Here is a 25,838-nt window from a genome sequence, read left to right as displayed (position 1 = left end):
TCCCAACTCTGTTATTCTATTCTAACTAGTGCAAAATCAGAAGGTGTGACGTGATCTGGCTCGTAGAGACCACCAAGAGATCACCAAGATGGGCAAGTGACAGAAACCTGCCTGAGAAGTATGGAAATCCTCCAAGGTCTTCCTTTCTGCAAGGAGGCCTCAGGTTGAAGCTGGCTGAAGCTCCGAGTCTTTCTTGAATGCCTGCCCATTTTTCACAACCATCTTTACCAGAATCCAATGCTGATTCATAAAGGAATTCCCACGGCTTTCAACAGGATCTAGATTTGGGGTGTGCGCGACACATTTGAGGAGGGGAAAGCCACGTTGGGCTTTTGGCCCAGCCTGTGAGAAGCTACACTCTCTTCCCCCTCCCAAAAAAGGTGGCACAAGAATGGTCAGTGAAAGGACAAAGAGTTCATTTGATGTCACAATAAATCTATCTCTATCTCTATATAATTAGCTGTGTGTCTGTTCCAGCATAACTCTGGGATGCCTCGAGAATTTCAACTTGGTACACAGAGGACTTACTCTCTGGAAACAAATGCTGGGGAGTGGGGTGGGTGGGTAAGACACTCTTAACAACCCCTTGGTGTGTCTCTGTCTGTGTGTATTCCAGCATAACTCTGGATCGCCTGGGCTGCTGAAACGAAAAGGAATGAATTGTATCAGTGGTGGGATTCAAATAATTTAACAACCAGTTCTCTGCCCTAATGACCAGCTGCGTAGGCGGGGCTTGGTGGCCATGTGACTGGGTGGGTGTGGCCAACTCAACGTCACTCGCGTCGATGGGCGCTTCGTCTTAGCTGTTAGAATGTAATAAGGGTTAACCGGAGAGGCAGTTTCTGTAAGCAAGGCAATAAAAATTAGTCTAGAAAACAACACCAGAATGTTTCCTTCCTGCCTTCCTTACAGGATTAGCCTTGGAAAGTGGGGAAAAAAACAAAAGGAGATTTCTTCCAACAACCGGTTCTCCGAACTGCTTAGAAAGTTAACAACAGGTTCTCCCGAATAGGTGCGAACCGGCTGAATCCCACCACTGAATTGTATCCAGAGTGTCAAATCACAGTACTTTTGACAGTGACCGTGTGCATTAGTGGGAGAGGGTTAGGGTGCAGCCTGTTGAAAACAGCCCCCCCCCAAAAAAATGGCCTGAAAACACCCTGAAAAATGGCCAAAAAACAGGCAGGCGTGCACCAGGCAGCTGGTCTTCACGTTTCCGGCATTCTGGCACGCACAGAGGCACATGTATGCAGGCGCATTCCAGTTTGGGCACTCAATGCTGAAAAGGTTCACCATCACTGACCTACAAGTTGTTTCTATACCTTGTTTGATCTTTTGGGGATGTCCTCAAAGCTGAATTTGAACCTGAACATTCAAGCAAAGAAAAATATATATATATATATTTTAAAAAAGGACACCCACATCCGAAATAATTCCAGGGTTTGGCTATTATTTGCTTCCCGCAGTCTGGCCTGCGTGTTTCTTCTCCGCTGGAAAGGTGGAGGTGTGAGTGGCAAAAGTCACTCCTTGCTACCTTTCGCAATCTGGGCCCGAAAAAAAAACAGGTTGAGGGAGATTGAAGGAGCTGCCGCAATCCACAGGCTGGAAAAACCGAGGTTCTCTGGAGGAGGTTACACATCAGGAGGTTCTGCCTGCGAGGAGAAGAATCTTGAGGACCGGTGCCTTGTCAAGACCTGCGAACTCCTGCCGGCTCAACCAAGCGGATGCTTTGCGTGCCCATGTGTGAGAGAGAAACGAGGGGAGATCTTTAGAGCTGGCTGCTGGGGAATTCGGCTGTCTCATGTGATCTGGGGTGAGTCTCTTTCTACGGTGAAGTTGGAGAAATGAGCCGGACCTCAGATAGGGCAAGGGGCTTGTGCTGGCTGAATGAATGAATGAAAAAAAGAGGGTCTGAGAGTTGGGGGGTCTCCTCCCCCCAATTCTGCACCCAGAAGGATATTGAAGTGGGGGGTGGTGACACAGTTTCCAATGTTATTTCTTCCTCCTCACCTGTTAAAAAGGAAAAAATTAAGACACTGCAGGATGCAAGGACTTTCTCCAATCTCTGGGTGTGCCAGACTTCAATCCCCATCATCCCCAGCCAAGGGGCTTTTGACCATCCTGGCACTAGCAGTGTTTAGATCTTCTCTTTTATCTCTCTCGGATGTTGATGGATGAGGCAGGGGAAAAAATGCTGCATATATTATTATTATTTTTGCTAACAATAGCCTTATCCTATCAGGTTGATTCAATGTCTCGCCCGAGGCTTAAAAACAGCCTGTTTAGTGACTATTTGAAGTTACAATTGCACTGAAGAAAGTGTGACCTTTTATGACCGTTTTTCACACTTACGACCATTGCAGCATCCCCATGATCACAATTTATGGCATGTCCCAGGGTCATGCGATCCTCTTTTGCAACCTTCTGACAAACAATGTCAAATGGGGAAGCCAGATTGACTTAACAACTGTGTCACTAACTTAACAATGGCAGGGATTCGCTTAACAAAGCTGGGGAGAAAGGTCATAAAATGGGACGAAATTCACTTAGCAACTGTCCCGCTTTGCAATGGATAATTAGTGGTCATAATTCAATATTATCTGTATTAGTGGGTGTAAAATGTAAAGTAGAATCTCTGTAGCAGGAATATTTGTGGTCTGTTTGGAAAACCTGGCTTATTCATACATAAAAACCTGAGCTAAAGAGGACTGATCTTTAGCCATTATCTAACAATGGGAAGCTTGTTGATCAGAAAGGCCGGCAGTTGGGTGGTTCGAATCACTAGCGCCGCATAACGGAGCGAGCTCCTGTTACTTGTCCCAGCTTCTGTCAACCTAGCAGTTCGAAAGCACGTAAAAAAATGCAAGTAGAAAAATAGGAACCACCTTTGGTGGGAAAGTAACAGCGTTCCATGCGCCTTTGGCATTGAGTCATGCCGGCCACATGACCACAGAGGCATCTGTGGACAGCGCTGGCTCTTCGGCTTTGAAACAGGGATGAGCACCGCCCCCCGGAGTCGGGAACGACTAGCACAGATGTGCGAGGGGAACCTTTACTTTAACAACGGGAACCTCATAAAAATGATCACAAACGTTCAAACTTTCGAAACTTTCCACAGCTTGTTTCTTCTTCTTCAAAACAGCCGAGCTTGTAGAGGCACGAATGATCAGCTTAAGAAATACTAATACTAAAAGGAAAGGAATAAGTGTAATTCGTTTGCTATTTCTATCTTGTATAAGGAATTTTGAAATACAGGAAAGAATAAGCGGATACAAGGTTGATTCACACAGATTGCTAGATGGTGAAATTCCTAGATTTCGCTTTGGAGGCTTATGGGACCAATAAAGCAGAATTATTCGTAGCAAAGGGTTGAACCGAGGGGTCCTTGGTGCTCTCTGATCTTGGTGGTTTTCTTGCAGATGTTCCTTCGCCCAAACGAGGTGAACATCAGCCTCAAGTAACAAATCAAGGGTTATACGAACACAGCTCTTGTGAGAGAGAGAAACGTCACGAACCGTGCAAAGTCACGTCCTTGTGGTGTATATCCCATAAACTATGAGTAAGAGATCTGAAGGCTTAGTCAACAGGGTTGGGAGCATCCGAGAGAGAGAGAAGCTACAATGAAACGATCAAGATTTATACCAAGCAGCTACAAAGCCACATTGTTCTGGCTGAAAGGAAAAAAATAAAAAGGCACAAGTCAGAGAATCAAAAATAGCCAAGAGCTTGAACCAACTCCCTGTTTGTAAATATTTATATATTCGGGGCTATTTATAGTGAGGTTCCTTCCTTCTTTTAGAACAGGTGAAGAGGCAGAACGGGGCTGGCTCTGAAAAAACCAATTCTCATCTCATCTCCTAATCAGTTTTTTTTTGTGTGTGTGTGTCTGTCTGTCTGTCTGTCTGTCTGTCTATATCTATCTATCTATCTATCTATCTATCTATCTATCTATCTATCTACCTACCTACCTACCTACCTACCTATCTCTATCTCTATCTCTATCTCTATCTATCTATCATTTATCTATCCTATCTATCTATCATCTATCTATCTATCTCTGTCTATCTCTATCTATCTATCTATATCTATCTATCTATCTATCTATCTATCTATCTATCTATCTATCATCTATCTATCTATCATCTATCTATCTATCTATCTATCTATCTATCTATCTATATCTATATCTATATCTATATCTATATCTATATCTATATCTACCTACCTATCTACCTACCTACCTACCTACCTACCTATCTATCTATCTATCTATCTACCACCTATCTATCATCTATCTATCTATCTCTATCTATCTCTATATCTATCATCTATCTATCTATCTATCTATCTATCTATCTATCTATCTATCTATCTATCTATCTATCTATCTATCTATCTACACATTTACATACACACACACATACATCAGTGGTGGGTTTCAAAATTTTTTAGAACCTCTTCTGTAGGTGTGGCCTGCTTTGTGGGAGTGGCTTGCTGGCCATGTGACTGGGTGGGAGTGGCTTGCCGGGCATGTGACTGGGCGGGCGTGGCCAACTTGTAAAATGTGGTGAAACTCACTTAACAACACTCTTGCTTAGCAACCAAAATGTTGGCTCAGAAATTCTGGCATTTGAAGCGTGCAAGTCTTAAAGCTGTCAAGTTACAAGACCCTCGCACCCCTAACCCTTTAGGGGAAAAAAACCCCAGGGGTGTTCAAAGTTGACAGCTTTAAGACTTGTAGACTTCAACTCCCAGAATTCCTCCTCTCGCTCTTCATTTTGATGATGGGCGGACGGGCAGGGAGGGAGGGAGCTGGAACCGGTTCTAAATGGCACTGGAGATTTGTGGAACCTCATCTTCTATAGATGAGGTTAGAACTGGCAGGAACCCACCCCTGATATACATACATATCAAATTCAGCAGGTGACATTTCCCCAGAGTAAAAGTGGAAGGGTGGAGAAGTTTCATTTTCTCTGCCTCTTCCAGGGATGTCCACAGGATTGGTTATAAAATGAAATGAAATCCAGATGCAGCAGCCAGGATGGGGGAGACATCAAAACTCTGCCAGTGGTTGGCCACATCTGTCAAAGGTTGAAATGCTTTGTAAGATCCCTGACAGTCAAGCATTCACACGTACTCATGTTGCTACGTATGCTCTTACAGGTACTCCTCGACTTACAATAGTTCATTTAGTGACTGTTCACAGTTACAACGGCACTGGAAAAAGTGACCTTTGACCTTTTCTCATACTTGCCACCACTGCAGCATTCCCCGTGATCAAAATTCAGACGCTGGGCAACTGCTTCGCATTTATGACGGTTGCAATGCACGCGCGATTCGCTTCCGCGACCTCTTGACCCGCAACGTCCATGGGTGAAGCTAGCTTTGCGTAACCACGGTGTGACCAAAGTTAACAACTGCAGGGATTCGCTTAACGACCCGCGGCGAGGAAGGTCGTACAAAACTCACTTAATGAGTACCTCGCTGAGCAAACTCAACATTGGGCTCGATTGTGGTCGTAACGCGAGGACTACCCTGTTTCCCCAAAAATAAGACCTCCCCAGATAATAAGCCCATGCGGGCTTTTGAAGCGCATGCGCAAAAATAGGCCCTCCCCCCCGAAAAAAATATTGCAACACAGCAGGAGGCCTGAGGTGACCACGCTCGCCATCTCCTGCACCTCAAAAATAATAGGAACTTCCCCCCAAAATAAGGCCAAGCGCTTATTTCGGGAGGGGGGAGAAAATAAGATCCTGTCTTTATTTTCAGGGAAACACAGTACCTAAATTTATGGCTATCAATCCAGCTTCTTTTCAGGCTGGGTTTATAGGAAGAGGTAGTACAGGAAATGCTCCCTTAATCAATATCTGGAAGATTTGATCGTGTTTAGGTTGGGAATCTTCTCCAACGCCACCTCTTCAGGCTGAGTCACTGAGCTTGGTTCGAGGTCATCCCTTGAAGATCTTGTTTACCTGACACCTGAAGCTGGCAATTATATCTTCACCCATTGACATCACAAGGCGCTGCAGAGAGGCCTCCTTGCAGCCCTCAATTACAACAGAGGCTCTCCTCCTCTGAGTAGGGCATACGTAGGGAACCTCTGGATCAGACTGATCAACCTAACCCCAAGGATAAGCCACCAACGCAGCATTTCTCTAATCTAATCTCTTTAACTAATTGGAAGGAATGTGTTGGGGCTGTGTTTCTCAACCTTGGCCAAGTTAAGTTGGGTCAACTCCCAGAATTCCCCAGCCAGCATGCTTTTCTTTCTCTCTCTCTCTCTCTCTCTCTCTCTCTCTCTCTCTCTCTCTCTCTCTCTCTCTCTCTCTCTCTCTCTCTCTCTCTCTCTCTCTCTCTCTCACACACACACACACACACACACACACACACACACACGGCACCGCAGAAGCATTTGGAGCAAAAGTAAACCTCAAGAAAGGCAATCAATCCTGGGCAAAATCTCCAATACTCCAATGTATTTCTTGAAAGAAAAGGGAAATGTTTAATCCTAGTCTCCTGCAGACCTTCAGTGGGACGCTCTTGATGTTCATGGATGGATGCCTTACCTTTGCTAAATGGGTGACCCGCCCGCTGGGATTTGTAAAGCAGAGTTCAAGGATTAAAAATCTTAACGTGCTTGCATAATAATAATAATCTTAATCTAGATCACCGTTTCTCAACCTTGGCCACTTTAAGATGGGTGGACTTGAACTTCTATAATTCCCCAGCCATGTGCTTTGGTCTGCATTGAGAGAGGGATAGAATCACGATCACGTGAAGTGTTCGCATCCCTTTATAATGCCTGGGTAAGGCCACACTTGGAATATGGCATCCAGTTTTGGCCGCCATGATGTAAAAAAAGATGTGGAGACTCTGGAAAGAGTGCAGAGAAGAGCAACAAAGAGGATGAAGGGACTGGAGGCCGAAACATATGAAGAACGGTTGCAGGAACTGGGTATGTCTAGTTTAATGAAAAGAAGGACTAGGGGAGACATGATAGCAGTGTTCCAATATCTCAGGGGTTGCCCCAAAGAAGAGGGAGTCAAGCTATTCTCCAAGGCACCTGAGGGCAGAACAAGAAGCAAATGGGTGGAAACTAATCAAGGAGAGAAGCAACTTAGAACTGAGGAGGAATTTCCTGACAGTTACAACAATTAGTCAGTGGAACAACTTGCCTCCAGAAGTTGTGAATTCTCCAACACTGGAAGTTTTAAAGAAGAGATCGGATAAACATTTGTCTGAAATGGTATAGGTTCTCTTGCTTGAGCAGGGGGTTGGACTAGAAGACCTCCCAGTTCCCTTCTAAATCTGTTATTTATTCTCAGATGTGTGGACTTAAATTCCCAGAATTCCCCAGCTACTCCTAGGAGTCCACACATCTTAAAACAACCATGGGTAAGAAAAACTGTTGTACAACCTCCAAAATTGGTTGTACTTTCAGTCCCCAAAATACGGTGGAACTCTTTTCTGTATAAATATCCATAGATTGTTCACTGTTTGGTTATTTATTCAAATATGGACAGACCGACAGAGAGGGAATAATTATATTTTCACAAAGATTTGATTTGAACCTCAGTGACTTAAATGAGCCCCAAGCATCCCAGTTACGTTTCTGTAGCTCTTTTACGCCAACGTCCAACTCATTCCTCAACATCTTCATCTTAAAGAGAGGTTATTTGCAGAAGAATTTAAGTCACCGAGAAATAATTAGCTGTTTTTGGCACAGAATTAACAACGGCGATAAACAGGGTCATAAAATTGAGCACATCTCTCACTTACAAATGGAAAATCTGGCCCTAATTTTGGTCCTAAAGCAAGCAAAGTATAAATAGACTTTTCCTGTCACTGGAAGAGAATGCCACTAAAGAACAGAAAAGGGAAGGGGGGAATCAAATTTGTTTTTTTTGATAAAACATCATCAGAATTAACCCCGTTTCCCACAGTTCAATATCGAGGCCACACGGCCTGCATCTGATCCCATCTAAGGTCATCCTCTTTCTCAATACAGCGGCTGAAATATTTGGTCATCCCAATTAGTATCCTTAGTATGGTAAGCCTGGTTCAAAAGGAGTTTTTGATTAGCCCCACTTTCTGGTTTTTATTTTTCTTGGTCTTTCCCCCCCCCCCCCCCAAAGCTTAAAGAGAAGTTGGGGCCAGCTGTGAAGGTTAGTGGAATCTGGAGCTTCAGGAACCAAAATTACACCTCTCCTTCCTTCCTTCCTTCCTTCCTTCTTTCCTTCCTTCCTTCCTTCCTTCCTTCCTTCCTCTCTTTCTTTCTTTTTTCTTTTTCTTTTTGTTGATCTTTTTTTTCCCCAACTCAAAGAAAACTTGGAACCAGCTGTGAAGGTAGTGGACTCTAGAGCTTCAGGAACCAAAATTACACCTCTCCTCATTCATTCTTTCTTTCTCTTTCTTTATTTTTCTCTATTTTTTTCTCTTTCTACCGCCTTCCTTCGTTCCTTCTTTTTTCTTTCTTTCTTTCTTTCTTTCTTTCTTTCTTTCTTTCTTTCTTTCTTTTCCTCTCTCTCTTTCCCTCCCTCATTTGCTTCAGGAACCAAAATTACACCTCTCCTCATTCATTCTTTCTTTCTCTTTTATTTTTCTTTATTTTTTTCTCTTTCTACTGCCTTCTTTCCTTCTTTCTTTTTTCTTTCTCTTTCTTTCTTTTCCTCTCTCTTTTCCTCCCTCATTTCTTTCTCTCCATCCCTCTTTCTTTCTCTCTTTCTTTCTTTTCCACTCTCTTTTCCTCCCTCATTTCTTTCTCTCCATCCCTCTTTCTTTCTCTTTCTTTCTTTCTCTCCCTCCCTCCCTTTCTTTCTTTTTCTCTCCCTCCCTCCCTTTTTCCTTCTCTCTTCCTCCCTCCTATCTTTCTCCCTCTCCTCCCTCCCTCATTTCTTTCTCTCCCTCCCTCCCTCTTTCTTTCTTTCTTTCTTTTTTTCTTTCCTTCTCTCCCTCCCTCCCTTCTTTCATCCCCCCCCCCCTCTCTCTCACTCAATGGACCCAGTTTTCTAATCTGAAGCCTGGAAACAAGAAAAAGTCAGAGAGAAAAACTCTGTTGCTGCTTCAGTTTCAACCTCAATAGTACGCGGGCAAACAATAAGAGAAACTGCTCCAAACTCCAAATTGCCGGAAATATGACTTCTGCCACAGAGTGGTCAATGCCTGGAATGCTCTACCGGACTCCATTGTTACAGTCTCAAACCCCCACAGCTTCAACCTCAAACTGTCTCCCTTGGACCTCACCCCATTCCTAAGAGGTCCGTCAAGGGGGCGTGCATAAGCGCACCAGCTGGCCTACCATCCCTGTCCCATTGTCCCCATTTATTTGCAATCATTTCCTTGTTTATACTTATACCTGTTATCTTGCGCGGGTTTGACAAACCAAATGCAAAAATAAAATAAAATGCATATATAACCAGATGTGGCTCGGGATACACCGAGGTGGCGCAGGGGTTAAATGCAGCACTGCAGGCTACTTCAGCTGACTGCAGTTCGGCTGTTCAAATCTCACCGGCTCAAGGTTGACTCAGCCTTCCATCCTTCCGAGGTGGGTAAAAATGAGGACCCGGATTGTTGTTGGGGGAAAATATGCTGACTCTGTAAACCGCTTAGAGAGGGCTGAAAGCCCTATGAAGCGGTATATAAGTCTAACTGCTATTGCTATCGCTATACACATTTTGTTCCTCCATTCTCATTGGAAGCTTACCAGGTAACCAGGTTGAACCACCGGCCTGTTTTATTTCCTCCTGGCAGGCTCCCATCTGCCTGGGAAGTTCAGTTGGCAGTCCACCGACTCCAGAGCTGATGAGTTACTATGATGAGGAAGTCGCCAGACTGCACCATGCGGAGGACTGCCATGAAACGGGCTGCCTGTGCTCGAGCCGGGAGACCCATTTTAGCCACGCTGAGTACCACGATAAAGGTAGGCCCAGCACCTCATTCACACCAACTGGATTTAGCCCAATGGACGGTAGCAAGGATTTAAATCCACTTCTTCCAAAAAAATCAAATTTGGTAGAGGTAAACCTCAAGTTACAACCGTTCAAAGCAACTGTTGGAAGTTACAATGGCACTCTAGCAAGTCCTCACACTTACAACTGTTGTAGCAATTGTGACCTGATCAAAATTGGGGCTGAGGTGGCGCAGTGGTTAAACGCAGCACTGCAGGCTACTTCAGCTGACTGCAGTTCTGCAGTTCGGCTGTTCAAATCTCACCGGCTCAGGGTTGACTCAGCCTTCCATCCTTCCGAGGTGGGTAAAAATGAGGACCCAGGATTGTTGTTGGGGGCGATATGCTGACTCTGTAAACCGCTTAGAGAGGGCTGAAAGCCCTATGAAGCGGTATATAAGTCTAACTGCTATTGCTATTGCTAAGTTACAACCATTCAAAGCAACTGTTGGAAGTTACAATGGCACTCTCGCAAGTCCTCACACTTACAACTGTTGTAGCAATTGTGACCTGATCAAAATCCGGGCACTTGGCATGTATATCCTTCCCAGCTAGTTTCTGACAAGCAAATTAAATGGAGGGAAGAAGGATTCACTTAAGAACCGTGTGATTCATTAAACTGTTGCAGAGAATGATAGGCTTTTAGACTTCTCAGGATACAGGAAAAGTTTATTTGGCAGCCAGGTTCGGAAAGTTAGCGAAATAGCTAGCATTGCAAATTCTGAACAACCTTCACCATCAAAGCACATGTTCTTATACAGTCTCAAAGGCAGCGTAACACGGAAACACTTAACTCATTTCTTAGTGGTTTCCTTGAGGAGAAAGCCTTATATAAGGAGATGGGGTCTTACTTCTCCTTTTGTCATAGGTACTGAGTAGGGGTCTCTAAGGGAACTTTAGCTGACCCTTGTGGTCTTGTGAGGCTATTGAACTCTGCGGTTAGGCCAGTAGTGGGTTTCAAAAATTGTTTGAACCTACTCTGTGGGTGTGGCCTCCTTTGTGGGAGTGGCTTGCCACCCACGTGACCAGATATGAAATTATGAATTAGTACTTAGGTCGGTCCAAGTAGCTATTCAGAAACTCTGGCATTGAAGCACGCAAGTCTTAAAGCTGTCAAGTTACAAGATCCTTGCACCCCTAACCCTTTAGGAAAAAAACCCAGGGGTGTTCAAACTTGACAGCTTTAAGACTTGTGGACTTCAACTCCCAGAATTCCTTCTCCAGTCACGTTGGCTCAGGAACTCTGGCATTGAAGCATGCAAGTCTTAAAGCTGTCAAGTTACAAGATCCGTGCACCTCTAACCCTTTAGCAGTGGTGGGTTTCAAAAAAATTTGGAGCCTCTTCTGTAGGTGTGGCCCGCTTTCCGGGTCTACTGGTGGAACCTCTTCTAACCGGTTCGGTAGATTTGACGAACCGGTTCTACCGAATAGGTGCGAACTGGTAGGAACCCACCTCTGGGTTAGGCCCTTGCTTCCTGTTCTTTTGCAAGCTGCAACTCTGCCTATGAGGCTTTTTAATACAGAAGTAAAGGGGTCCCGAGAGGCTGTCCAGCCTGACCCAGTAGGTTTCACACTTAATGTCCAAATCTCACTTTACGTCCTACTTTAGAACAACTGTAGCGATTCGTTAACCCCTCCCTTGGGCAAAATATGTCACAAAATCAGGGGCGACTCACTAAACAACTGCCTCGCTTAGCAACAACAGTTCAAGTCCCAGTATAGGTCATAATTCCAAGGCCACTTGTGTATTGAAATTTGATTTAAGGGGCTGTCAAAAAAAGCACGACCAGAGGCCCAGGCTGCCAATGAGCACCCCATAACCTCGGGGTGCGGCAAACCGTCGTAAATCCATACCAATTGCCAAGCCCCTGAATTTGGTCACATGCTGCAACAGTCATAAATGTGAGGACCGGTTGCAAGTCAGGTTTTTTTTCCCCAGCGCTGTCGTAACTCTGAATACTTGCTAAACAGATTGTTGTAAGTCAAGGACTTGCCTGATGAGTGCTTTGAGACGAACGTATGCTCGTGGGTTGCAAATGTTAGGACTCTTCCCTAAATAACCCCTTTAGAGCGCATTTAATTTTCAGCAGATCTTAGTAACAGTTCTAGCATCTGCAACAGTTCCTGTACGTGGGGAGGTAATTAACGTATTCTTTTAAAACTGGATTACACGCAGAGTAGTTATTTTCTTTATTAGCATAATATGTTAAATGTTTTCTCTTCCGTTCTTCATTATGCCTTCTTCCCTTGCTGGCTTTGCAAGCAACCAGTTCAGTGACTGTTAAATTGCTAGGTTTTGTTCAATGACATAGTTTTTCCAGTTTTTATTGGGGGCCGAATAATCAGCCACCTGTTATTGTCCCTCTTAATTGTTGAGTTATCTTTGCATCTCTTTATTCTTTATTATTGAGATATCTAAACTAGGTATGTGCAACTTGTGGTTTTATGACCTGGGCCACCAAGTAATAGAGCCCCACATGATGATAACAAAAATAAAAGAAAGGGGGTCAACAGAATATATATTTTCTCAAAGAAAATACTGCATCCTCAACAAATACAATTGCAGTACGTTGTTTCTGTCACCTTAAAATTGCTCTTTGAAATTTTTTTAGGCATAGGGATATGGTTTCCCCCCCCTTTTTTTTTCGCTTTTATCTACATTAGTTTATTGAGTTACTCTTATTTTTTTGAATGAAGGATATACATAAACATTTTTAAATATGTCATTTAGAATTTCATTGGCTATCTGACTGTACCTTTATGAAATATAAAGCTTTTCTTTTCTTTTTTTTGTAAATAATACACAGAGTACTTAGTCCAAGTACCAAGCCTGGGCTGTTTTAAAAATATAGACGCTCTATATTTGATATTTTATCATGTCAATGTAATTGAATGCAACATATAATTTAATGTTTATTTGATCTATTTCCTTTAAATTAATAATTGAACTTGATTTTTTTTAAAGTTTTCATGATAAATTTTCAAATGATTTCATAAAAATAAATAAATAAAATAAAATAAAGTCTCTTATTTGTACACATTACCTATATTTGATATTTTGGTTCACCGACAAAAAGGCGAACGACAAAACCGCGCCCGACTAAACCGCGTCGCTGACGTCATCAACAGGGCGACAACAGCACGGAGACAGAAGCACGCTGTAAACCCTAAACCTAAAATTAACCCCTAAACCTAAACCTAACCCCCCTAAACCTAACCCTAAACCTAACCCTTAACCTAACCCTAAACCTAACCCTAATCCTAACCCTAACCCTAACCCTAACCCTAACCCTTAACCTAACCCTAACCCTAAACCTAATCCTTAACTTAACCCTAAACCTAACCCTTAATTCCTTTATCCACACTTGAGATAAAATTTCAGGTTGCAGGTCGAGTGTGGGGGTTTGTGAGACGCACCCGTCTCTACACAACTATTCCTTGCAAGTGGAAAACTAGCTGCTCCTCACAGAGCTACATTTCTACACGCAAGGAGGCGAAATTTAGAAAGGATAGAATTTGGGGAATCCACACGATGAGGGGCCACTGTTCCCCAAATCCCAGTTTACATAGGTGATTCAAACACCGCTATCTTGTGTGAGAATGTCACCTAGGCTATAAATCCAAATTATTTCATATTTCTGGAGAAATTCAGAATACAAGCAGCAGGAGCTAACCCCAAAATTTTATAGAGCAGAGTCACTATGCAATTAATCTACTGCTGTTTATGAGTACGGAACGAACGGGTTGAGGTTTGCTCATCCCGGCCACCATCTTGACTTTTTTGACCTTACATGACCATGTCATGACAAAAAAGAGCAAGATTTAAAACAAATTAGAGATCAAAGTCCAATGCATATAAAGAGACTATATAATGTATTAATAGAAATGGATTTGGAAACAGAATTAGTTAAAGACTGTATGATAAAACGGGCACAAAATTTTGAAGAACCAATAACGTTGGATACATGGGAAAAGATATGGGTAAGAAATGTAAAATTTACCCAAGCCCAAAATTTGAGAGAAAACTTTTATAAGATGTTTTATAGATGGCATTTCCTAAAAAAACTGGCCTCTATGTATCCAAATTTACAACCTAAATGCTGGAGATGTGATTGTGCTGATGCTACATACTATCATATATGGTGGACTTGTAAAAAGATTAAAGCATTTTGGATAAAAATATGGTGGATGATGCAAAATGTTCTTTAAAAAAGGACAAAGTTTACCCCTCAGTTATTCTTGTTAGGTATAATTACAGATTGTACAGTTATAGAGACTAACTTGATTTTGCATTTAATAACTGCAGCAAGACTGTTGGTGGCGCAATACTGGAAGAAGGAAAATTTCTTTTTTTTCATACAGGAAATGCACCAGAAATAACCATATGTATTTGGTTTATTTAGGTTTATTTATTTAGGCATTTTAAAGCCTGAAATAGGATAGTAAATAAAGACTCAGCTCCTTACACACACACACACACACAAACACCTGAGGGGAAAAAACACTGTAGAAATCTCAGCCCTGCTCTGGCATTTACAATATATAATTATCCTAATTACTCTCAAATGATATACAGTATATATATATATACACACTTCCATTCTCTGTCCTTCGGCTCGTCACAAGAGACCATCCAGACAGAAACCCAATATTTTTTTACTGTTGCCTTTTTGTTACATTTGTTATATTTGTGCTGATAAATAAATAAAGGGAGACTAGTATAGATCTATTTCAAGCTATTTAGCTCTCATCAGCTAGCCATACCCTTGCTGGGAATCGAACCTGTGCTGTATTGCCTCTTAGGCAGATGTGTTAACCATTGAGCTACAGAGCTCGACTCCTTATCAGCCAGGCCAGGGTGAAAGGTATATATTAAAAGTCACAACCCCTGGTATGCCCAAATATGGGAGGAAGATCACTACTTCCATTCCTTTAGTTATTTATATATGCATCCCATCCATCTTAAAGAATTCTGGCTGGGGAATTCTGGGAGTTGAAGTCCACGCTTCATAAATCGGCTGAGATTGGGAAACATTGCTTGAGGGCAAAGAAGAGATTGCAGACCAGGGACCAGGACTCCTGTAGCTAAGCAAGGTGGTCGTTAAGGCACATGGCACCCTATTTTACAAGTATTTTTGTCGTTCAGTGAATCGTGAGGTCGTTCAGTGAACCTGGCTTCCCCCATTGAATTTGCCAGGAGCCGACTAGCAAAGATCTCGTCACCCTGGGACGCTTCAACCTTTATAAAGACGCGTGCCTGAATTTGGATCACATGACCATGGGGTGTGTGTGTGTGTGTTGTGACCGTCATAAGTGCGAGGACCGGTCATAAGTCCCTTTTCTCAGTGCTGTGCTGAATGACCCTGATATGTGGACTCTCTGGTTATTCCCCATTCCTTTTGTTTCTCTTTTCCTTCTCAGATCTGATGACTGAGGATGACATTTATTGCTGCTCTTTGTCAAAGACGTTGTGCCATACCTCCACCCCGGTCACCGTGGGTTTTTATTCGCCCTGCGGGACTCGCATCCACTCCCTACTGGACCAGATTGCAGGTCAGTCCCACACTGAGAGAATCAGTGGGGGAATCCATGTAGGTAGACCCCTTAGCAGAAGGTCCTCCTTCTATCCATGGGTCTCTGGGGAGAGAGAAGTGACCTCACAGGAATCATCATGCGGTCACACAACTTATATCACTGGCCTCACTGAGTAACATCATCAGTGCTAGAAAGAAGGACAGTTTATGGAGGAGGAGGGGGAGGAGGAGGAGATGGCAGAGATGGAGGAGAAAGAGGAGGAGGAGGAGGGAATAGGAGAAGGAGGAGAAGGGGGGAGATGGAGGAGGGGAAACAGGAGCAGGAGGAGATGAAGGAAGAGGGGAGGGGGAGAAGGAGAAGAGAGGAGATGGAGGAGAAAGAGAAGGAGGAGGATGAAATAGGAGGAGAAAGAGGAGAAGGGAGGAGGAGGAGATGCAGAAGGGAGAGGGAGCAGGAGCAGGAGGAGGAGATGAAGGAGGATGGGAGAAGGAGAAGAAAGGAGAGGGAGGAGAAAGAGAAGAAAGAGGAGGGAATAGGCGGAGAAAGAGGAGAAGGGAGGAGGAGATGCAGAAGGGAGAGGGAGCAGGAGGAGATGAAGGAGGATGGGAGAAGGAGAAGAAGGAGAAGAGAGGAGATGGAGGAGAAAGAGAAGGAGGGAATAGGAGGAGAAAGAGGAGAAGGGAGGAGGAGGAGATGCAGAAGGGAGAGGGAACAGGAGCAGGAGGGGGAGGAGGAGATGAAGGAGGAAGGGAGAAGGAGAAGAAGGAGAAGAGAGGAGATGGAGGAGAAAGAGAAGGAAGAGGAGGGAGTAGGCGGAGAAGTAGGAGAAGGGAGGAGGAGATGAAGAAGGGAGGGGAAGCAGGAGCAGAAGCAGGAAGAGATGAAGGAGGAGGGGAGAAGGAGGAGGAGAAGAGAGATAGAGGAGAAAGAAAAGGAGGAGGAGGGAATAGGAGGAGGAGGAGGAGGAGGAGGAGGAGGAGAAGGGAGGAGGGGGAGATGGAGAATGGAGGGGGAGCAGGAGCAGGAGCAGGAGATGAAGGAGGAAGGGAAGGAGAAGAAGGAGAAGAGAGGAGAAGGGGAGAGGAGGAGATGGAGAAGGAAGGTGGATCTGGAGGAGGAGAAGTGGGAGGAGGAGGAGGAGAAGGAGAAGGAGAATGGAGGAGAAAGAGGAGGAGGAGGGCTGTGGAGTCTTTGGCGATCTCTGACCTTGGTGGTTTTCCTGCAGATGTTTCATGACCCAACCAAGGAACGTCATCTGATGAAGTTGCTTAATTGGGTTATGAAACATTTGCAAGGAAACCGCCAACCTCAGATAGCGCCAAGGACCCCACATTTGAACCCCGAGATACAAATATTCCCTTCTCTAGACGGAAGGTCTTTGAGAACTTGGCAGATCTTCCGCTGACCATTCCTGAACAAACTTTTGCAGGATGCATGCTCAAAGAATCAATCCGAAGGGAAGAAGTCGAATACCATAGGACTCACCAGAGGTCCCGAGTCCCTGAAGGAATGAACTACCTGACCCTCCTCTGGTATATCGTCTTCTACCAACCCGTCATCACCGAGGTGCACCTGCGAAGGAAAACCATTGAGTTCCTCTTCATAAGATTCAGCGCCTGGGAATATGCAGGCAGCGACAAATTGTGGGCAGGGCTGGTCACCACGCTGTGTGACCATATCCGCCACCACTTCGGTCCTCTTCCCCTGAGTTTCTACCACGTGGTGGGAAGCCGTCCGCAATTCGCCTCAGGATTCACCCAAGATGAGTGGAGGCTTAAAAAGAAAACGTGTTGCGCCGCGGGAGGCCTTATTGTGATTTTGCTAGCTGGCGCAGGCCTGGCTACTACCGCCCTCCTCGTGCCAGGGATAAGGGATGGCACGGTCTTGAAGTACCTTGGTAGCGCTTTTGCCGCCATTTCGGGCTCAGGCTTCGTCATCGCCCTCAGTCCTGTGATTAAGCACTTGATCATCAGCCAGAAGAAGAAGATCGAGAGCATGACCAGCGATGAGAAGTTCGCCAGCCACCTGGGCTTCATGAGTGCCGTCAAGAGCGAGATCGAGGTCCTCACCAGCTTTATCTACTACATGGAGATCTTCGAACGTCGGCGATTGAGGATCGTCTTTGAGATCACCTGCTTGGATATGTGCTACCCCGAACGGGTGGTTGGGGTGTTGAACGCCATCAACACGCTCCTTTCCGACAGGAACGCCCCCTTCATCTTCATCCTGGTGGTTGACCCCTGCGTCATCACTTCTTGCTTGGAGCAAGCCAGCACCATGAAGGGAATGGCGGACAACGGCTACCTCTACCTCAACCGCACCGTGACGCTTCCCTTCTCCATCCCGGAAATCGGCATCAAGTCCAAGATGCGTTGCTTGCACGAGGCCTTCCAGACTCGGGAGGACCTGATGTATGGCATCATCACAAGGAACATGGAGTTGGGGGTGACCAAGTCGAAAGGGAAGAGCGAAGCTCTGGTGAACATCGAAGCAGTGCCTCAAGAAGACCAACCCCAGATCGATGCTATGGCTGTGCAATACATCCACGAAGCTTTTCACTGCTTGCATAACGAACAGGATTGCCTCTATCATTACGTCCCGGATAGCATTATCCAGATGAGGAGGATCGTCAACACCATCCCCATTACGATCCGGCTGATGACACAACAGCACCTGTTGAGGCACAGCCTCTGTCCCCGGTCAGTGGCCAGTTGGGTAGTGTTGGCGAACCAGTGGCCGTGCCGGTTGAGTTGGATTCTCCAACGCATGGAGGACAAGCTGCAGTGCCAACCGCCCAAGGGGTATGAGAAGGAATCGATGTGGGACGTCTTCGTGGAGACCTGCCCTGAGTTGTTCTCCAAGCACAAGGAACTCGAGAACATCATGGCCTTGGATGGCGACCCTGAGCTTTTTGAGAAATTCTTGTCCGGCGATTTTCCCTTCACCGTACAAGAAGGGAAGAAATTCCTGAAGTACACTGTGAATTTAGACCATTCCATAAGATATAAGATGGGACAGCTGCAGGCTCTGGCTACTCTGGAGAACTACAGGAAAGGTGGAACGGATTCAGAGAAGAGGGCTTAGGCAACGTGGATGCGGTTCTACCACAAAACCGCGGACGACAAAATCGCGGTCGACGAAAGCGCGTATGTGACGTCATCACAGCGCGACGAAAAAGATCGAAAAAGATCGAAAAATGTAAAAATAAAGCTAAAACCTTCCCCTAACCCCCCCAAACCTAACCCTAAACCTAACCCTTAACCTAACCCTAAACCTAACCCTTAACATAACGAAAAACCTAACGCTAACCCTTAACCTAACGCTAAACGTAACCCTAACGCTCTAACCCTAACCCTAACCCTTAACCTAACCCTAACCCTAAACCTAAACCTAACCCTTACCTTTATGTGAATCGGCTTGCTGTAATTTAATTTTTATTTCAATTTTTCGATCTTTTTCGTCGCGTTGTGATGACGTCACATACGCGATTTCGTCGACCGCGCTTTTGTGGAACGCGCTTTTGACGGGTCACGATAGGATGCTGGGGTGAAAACAACTTAACTGGGAAGAGGGGAGCAAGAAAGACAGAAGGCCGTATAGATCAGGAGTGGCAACGATGGAATCTGTACCACCTGCGGACTTCAACTCCTCAGCCACCTGCCTCAGGAATTCTGGGAATTGAAGTCCACAAGTTGTAAATAACTGTGGATGATTTCCAATCATCCAGATCACGGTTGTCCAACAAAAGAGCTTTTCCAAAAGGGCAACTGGGCTTTCTTGGTGTTTTTTTTTCCTTTTCTTTAAAGAGGTTTCGCTTCTCATCCAAGAAGCTTCTTCAGTTCTACCTTAAGAACTGAAGGAGCTTCTTGGGTGAGAAACAAAAAGTTTTCAAAGGGGAAAAAAAATGACAATAAAATCCAGTTGCCTTTTGGAAAAGCACTTTTGGGCCATAAAAGCAGGGGGTGAAATTCAATTTTTTTGTTTACTACCAGTTCTGTGGGAGTGGCTTGGTGGGCGTGGTGTGGTTTGGTGGGCGTGGCAGGGGAAGGATACTGCAAAATCCCCATTCCCACCCCACTCTGGGGCCAGCCAGAAGGTGGCATTTGCCGGTTCTCCAAACTACTCAAAATTTCCGCTACCGGTTCTCCAAAACCTGTCAGAACCTGCTGGATTTCACCCCTGCATAAAAGGGGGGACCGACATAGATACTCCTTGGCTTACAACCGTGCATTTAAACACCATTTGAAGTTACAATGACAGTGAAAAAGTTGATTTACAACCCTTTCCTCGCATTTATGATCGCGGCATTTCCTCCCTGGTCATGTGATCATCCCTGGATCACATGATGGCCATTCGCGACTTTTCCAGCTTTTGACAAGTCAACGGAGAAAGGAGGATTCCATTAACCTCCACATGTTTCATTCAGAGATGGGCTTCAAAAATTTTAGCAAGGGGTTCTCTGCCTGGTTGTTGGGTGGACGTGGCCTCCGGCACCGTGGCAGGGAGGGGGTGTTTTTACCCTCCCCGAGCTCCAGAGACTTTCCTTGAGCCTTTGAGAGGTGGAAAACGGCTCCAGAGACCCTCCAGTGGCTAGAAATGGTCCCAATTCCTGCCTTCCCGTACTTCCAGTAGGCCCATTTTTTGCCTTCCTGAGCCTCGATGCGGGCTGCGCGGGGAGCGAGGAGTAGGATTTTGGGGTTCTGCGAACTGCACAGAAACTTAGCTAGAGGTTCATCTGAACCCCTGTGAACCCCCAGCAGCCCACCCCTGGTTTCACTTAATAGCTCACTTCAGTGATTTGCTTAATAATCGTGGCAGGGGGGGGGGAAATATTACAAAATACAGTGTGTCTCTCTGAAAAAACTGCCGGGCTTAATAATGGAAATTTTAGTGCCCACTATGGACGTAAGTCAAGGATTCCCTCTACAGGCTGCTCTCAGACTTAAGTATTATATTTATGAACCGAAAGGATCGTCCAAAGGTTTTTAAAAAAATGTATTTTGATTATATTTTTGATATTTTACGAGCCAGAAAAAGACGCATCGCTCTACTGCAAAATGACAAAAGATGCAGAAATATTAATTCACAGTTGAACAGAAATATTAATTCACAGTTGATCCGGAGTTGTGGGTCGGCACCGGGGACGGACTCAGCTCAAACCTACCTCACAAGGTTGTTGCTGTGGGGGTGGGTGGGAAATGGGGAGATATTCCCCTCCTTCATCTTCAGCATTGAGAGAACCTGGGCTATCCATCAGCGACATAATAAACAATAATTCATATTGGCTACAGAAGTTTGTGTTTTCTTGGAGAATCCTCTGTTTTTAAATTGGGAGGTGATCCTCGGTATGTCTGTTGTCATTAAGAGATATGATCCCTACTTTTTATGGGTGTGGAAAATGATAGAAGCTGGGGTGCACGAAGCCCACAACTTACGACGATTCGTATAGTGACCATTTGAAGTTACAACTTCATACTGTCAACTCGCAAAGCACTCCCATGTCTGTTATCAAGTTGCCATGGGTGGAAAGTGGGGAGCACATTCCACACATACCTTCGGCCAGGATCAGATCTCAGATTACCGCAGCAGGCTTGCGAGGCTGTGGAATTCTAATCTTGCTGGAACACCTAGTTGGATAATGTGATTTATGACACAGGCTGAAAGGAGGGTGGGGGGAAACAGGGGGCAAAGTTCAGCTGTAACTTCCGTGAGGTCAGATCTGACTCCGCTTGGGTATCGCCGAAATGCCGCTCCTAATAAATGACTGGGTTTCTTTTGAAACTCGGCTCGAGGCTCATAAATTAATTAGGACATCTTTCGGAAACCCAACACACACAGGTTTTCACAGTGTCCCCATGGTCACATGATCAAAATTTGGAAGTTTGCCAATTGACTCGTATTTACGTGATCCTCTTTTGTGACCTTGACAAGGAAAGTCAACGGCAAAGCCAGATCCACTTAACCTCGGCCGGCAAAAATGGAGCTTGGGAGGTCCGTGCGAACTCCTCTCGAGCTCTGTTTTTGGCCACAATGGCGTCCTACAGCCCTCTCCAGTCAACACAGAGCTTGAGAGGGCCACGGATGGTCCTCCCGAGCTCCGTTTTCTGCCACAACAGCCTCCTGCAGCCCTCTGCCAGTTAAAACGGAGCTCGGGAGGGCTGTTTGCGGTCCCCCCAGGCTCTGTTTGCACTGGCTGTAGGATATTAAGCTGGCCATGCCCACCCTTGCCAGCCTCCCCTCCACTCCCAGGTCAAACACAACATTGATGTGGCCCTTTATGAAATTGAGTTTGACACCACATTATTCCCTTTGGGAGAAATTTATTTGTTTGTTTGTTTGTTTTTTTTAAATATTTTTATTAGTAAAAGAAAAATACAACAACTAATAACTGGTAAAAAACAATACAACATTCACTGTTTCGCTTTACATTTGACTGCGTTTCAAGACGTTCCCATAATATCAAAATCCTTATAGACATCAGAGGTTAGATATCTTCTCCCCTCCCTCCCTCTTTCCTTCCCTTGTTTCTTCTTTCCCACTCCCCTTCCTTCCCTCCCTCCTTCTCTCCTTCCCTCCTTCCTTCCCTCCTTTCTTTTCCTATCCTACCTTTCTTTTCCTATCCTAATTTATTTGGCACTCATCATTTTTGGTACTCCTCGTGCCCCCCAGAACCGATTAACGATGAATACCGAGGTACCACTGTAAATATTTGCTTGTATAGAAAGGAAATCACACCACCCAGTGGCGCAGCAAAGAATTTTTCCTCTTGTGCCCGTGCTGAGCAAGAGGCAATCATGGGCATTGGTGTAGACAGGCTCACCACCCCGGACGAAGAGATAAGAGTAGTTGGTTTAGTTTTTTTTTCGTTCAGTGAACCAACCATTATGGTTTGTTAACGTAAACCACAGCTTTGCACCGTGTGAATCAGGTTTACAGCTTGGTCAACAAACCAGGTTTTTGTTTATTTGAAACCTCTCACTGAAAACGTTTTTCCGTAAATTTTCGAGGATGTTTCAAGTGGCCTCCAAGATTTTGAGTTTCATTTTATTTATATGCTGCCCTATTCCCTGCGGGACTCAGGGCGGTGCACAAACCCAAGAAGGGAAAGGGGAACACAAAAACTACAGATACAAGGCATTAAAAACAACCAACAGCCACACGATTCGAGAGGGGAAGGGAACTCATCAACCCCAGGCCTGCCAACACAGCCAGGTTTTAACGGCTTTTCGGAAGGCCTGGAGAGAGGTGAGGGTCCGAATCTCTGCGGGGAGTTCGTTCCAAAGGGCCGGAGCTGCCACAGAGAAGGCCCTCCCCTGGGTAGTAGCCAGATGACATTGACTGGTAGATGGAATCCGGAGGAGGCCTACCCTGTGTGATCTAATGGGTCTTTGGGAGGTAATTGGCAGCAGGCGGTCTCTCAAGTACCCAGGTCCAATACCATGAAGGGCTTTATAAGTGACGACTAGCACCTTGAAGCGTATCCGGAGACCAATCGGTAACCAGTGCAGCTCGCGGAGGATAGGTGTAACGTTGGTGTACCAAGGTGCACCCATGATCGCTCGCGCGGCTGCATTCTGGATGAGCTGAAGTCTCCGAATGCTCTTCAAGGGCTGCCCCATGTAGAGCGCATTGCAGTAGTAAGAGGGCCCTGAGCACAAGGGGGTCTGTGATGCTCTCTGAGCATGGTTGTTTTCTTGCAGACGTTTCATTACTCAAACTAGGTAGTCTCTACCACCGATGATGTTACCTAGTTTGGGTAATGAAACATCTGCAAGAAAGCAACTAAACTCGGAGAGCATCAAAGATCCCTCATTCGTTCCAATCCTGAGCTACACATAGTTGTTCTGAACTAGGCTTCCCAAAAGCACGAAGCCGACTCCTCATCGTGATAAAAACCCCTTTTATTTATTTTCAAGGGAATTCCTCTCCGGCAAAGTCCCGGGCAAGAGACTTTCAAGAGATTTCACAACTACAGGCCTTTATCAGCCTTGGAGAGCTGCCAGGCCGATATCTTCCAAACGCCACGCTGTAGTAGCAATTCCTTGGCAAGAAGTCAGGAACAGATCTCCTGCAGACTCCCCTCCCCTTTCGCGCCTCTTTATTCACCGTCCACACCTGTGGCTTTACTCCAGTGCTGGGATTCAAATAATTTACCAACCGGTTCTCTGTCCTAATGACCAGGTGGGTAGGCGGGGCTTAGTGGTCATGTGACCATGTGGGCATGGCCAACTCAACATCACTCACGTCGATGGGCGCTTCGTCTTAGCTGTTAGAATGTAATAAGGGTTAACCGGAGAGGCAGTTTCTGTAAGCAAGGCAATAAAAATTAATCTAGAAACAACACCAGAATGTTTCCTTCCTGCCTTCCTTACAGGATTAGCCTTGTAAAGTGGGAAAAAACCAAAAGGAGATTTCTTCCAACAACCGGTTCTCTGAACCTCTTAGAAAGTTAAGAACCGGTTCTCCCGAATAGGTGCGAACTGCCTGAATCCCACCACTGCTTTACTCCCAAGTCAACCCTTGTTCTTTAGCTGTTCCCTTCGTCCGGCAATTCTGCGCTTCCGCACACTGGGAACAGGCTCCAGCTGTTCTTCTGCCCCACTGATGTCTGACTCTGAAGGCAGCTGATAACTGGCATACGGCTCTGCCCCTCTCTCTGCCTCCGACACAGAGCCCTCGTCAGAGCCTTCCCCAGACTCCAGGACTGGCCCGTGTCCCTCGCCAACCTCCTCACTGTCCGAATCTGCTGACGCGCCACAACAATAGTCTCTCCTATTGTTTACATTGAACATGATCTCCATGATGTCCAACCACCTGGACTTTGGGCTATTGGGTCCCCTTCTTCTACCCACTCAAATCCATGACATCAAGATGCCTGCTCATTCTAGGTGAGCACCGGTCAGCCTTTGTGGCTCCATAGATGGGCAGAAAGCGCCATTCAGGGGGGGGGGGGATAGCTCCAGCTTCTCACTGCCTCTGGATTTCTCTTCAACTCCCAGAATTCCCCAGCTGGCATAGTTGGGAGTGGAAGTCCTTACATCTTCAAGCGGTCAAACACCGCTCTCGGCTTAATGGGGTTGGCCAGCTGTGGCTTAAGGTGTTGTGTGAATGTTGTCATTTGGATGAGTTCTTCCAACTACGATTGGGTGAACATCTCAAGCAGGAACTTGAGTCAACTTGGTCATTCCCAGTCAAGAAGCTTCCATCCCATAGCGAATGTCTGAACCCCAAACCCCCTTATTTTTCCTCTTAAAAGTTGTTTCCCATTCTTCTGACAGAGGAGAGAGCTATTACTCATCGATGGGCCCAATCCATTAAAAAAAAAAACCTTGGATTTCTTTGACCGATGCATTTTTCCTTATGCCTACAATCCTAGTTTTTCATTCAGTCCACTAGCCAAGTATAAAAATCTGCACCTCTCTTTGCGTTCAAAATTTGGCTTTCCCAAATTATGGGGGTGCGGAGAAGATGTGACTTGGGAAGTTCATATTTTGAACTGCAAACCCTGGGCGATAAAACAGTTTGGAAATGCAGTGTTTTTCTCAAGAAAGTTTATTTCAACCAGGCACGAGAGCAATAAATCCATTAAGTGCATGAACACAAAAATTACTTAGAGCCTCCCTTAATTATAAAAAGTACAGGACCAAGGAGGATTTTTTCCCCCCTTCTCTGTATCTTCAGAAAGAAAAGAATTAACTTATTTTATCTATTTGCCACCTCTTGTCAAGGGCCGAAGAGCCAAAAAATAATATTCCAGTCCAGCAGGGAAACACTTTGGTCTCTGCAAACCGTCCCTATCCCTGGTTAAAACCACAAACCAAAGTAAAAGTTTAATCCTCGGCTTACGACCACAACCGAACCCAAAATTTCTGTTGCTAAGCAAGAGTTTTTAAGTGACTTTTGCCACCTTTCTCGACAACAGTTAAGTGAATCACTGCAGTTGTTAAGTTCGAAACACGGTTGTTAAGTGAATCTGGCTTCCCCATTGACCTTGCTTGTCAGGATACAAAAGGGATCACTTGTCCCCGGGACACTGCAACCGTCATAAATATGAGTCAATCGCCAAGTATCTGAAATTTGATCAGGTGACCATGCCGCTGCTACAATGGTCCCGAATGTAAAAAAGGATTGAAAGTCACCATTTTAGTGTCATGGTATCTTCAAACAACTAAATGGTTGTAAATCAAGGACTGCCTCTACTCCAGTCTTTCCACCAGGTAGCAGGAACTCAAGACTGCCTAAAGAAATGCTGGATTAGATTTACTTCGGATTCACAAGGCTGGGACAAGCTTCAAGGGAAGAGGTGCTCTTCCCAAGGCAACTTTCTGCTTAGCTTCTGGTTACCTCAAAGTCC

At 45.2% G+C, this 25,838-nt stretch overlaps 1 protein-coding gene across 1 annotated transcript; it reads left to right on the top strand.

Annotated features, from left to right (window-relative positions):
• Positions 1-9,789: 9,789 nt before the first annotated feature.
• NKPD1 (NTPase KAP family P-loop domain containing 1) lies at positions 9,790-18,769 on the top strand. Its single transcript, XM_087727717.1, has 3 exons — positions 9,790-9,922; positions 15,371-15,502; positions 16,914-18,769. Exons 1-3 carry the CDS (start codon positions 9,805-9,807, stop codon positions 18,566-18,568), a joined length of 1,905 nt encoding a protein of 634 aa, XP_087583843.1. The 5' UTR covers positions 9,790-9,804; the 3' UTR covers positions 18,569-18,769.
• Positions 18,770-25,838: the final 7,069 nt, after the last annotated feature.

This window comes from Thamnophis sirtalis, unplaced genomic scaffold, assembly GCF_051295495.1.
Source record: "Thamnophis sirtalis isolate CommonGarterSnake01/CBP01778 unplaced genomic scaffold, rThaSir2_p1.2 scaffold_13, whole genome shotgun sequence".
Lineage (NCBI taxonomy): Eukaryota > Metazoa > Chordata > Lepidosauria > Squamata > Natricidae > Thamnophis > Thamnophis sirtalis.
This window is presented reverse-complemented; position numbering and strand designations above follow the sequence as displayed.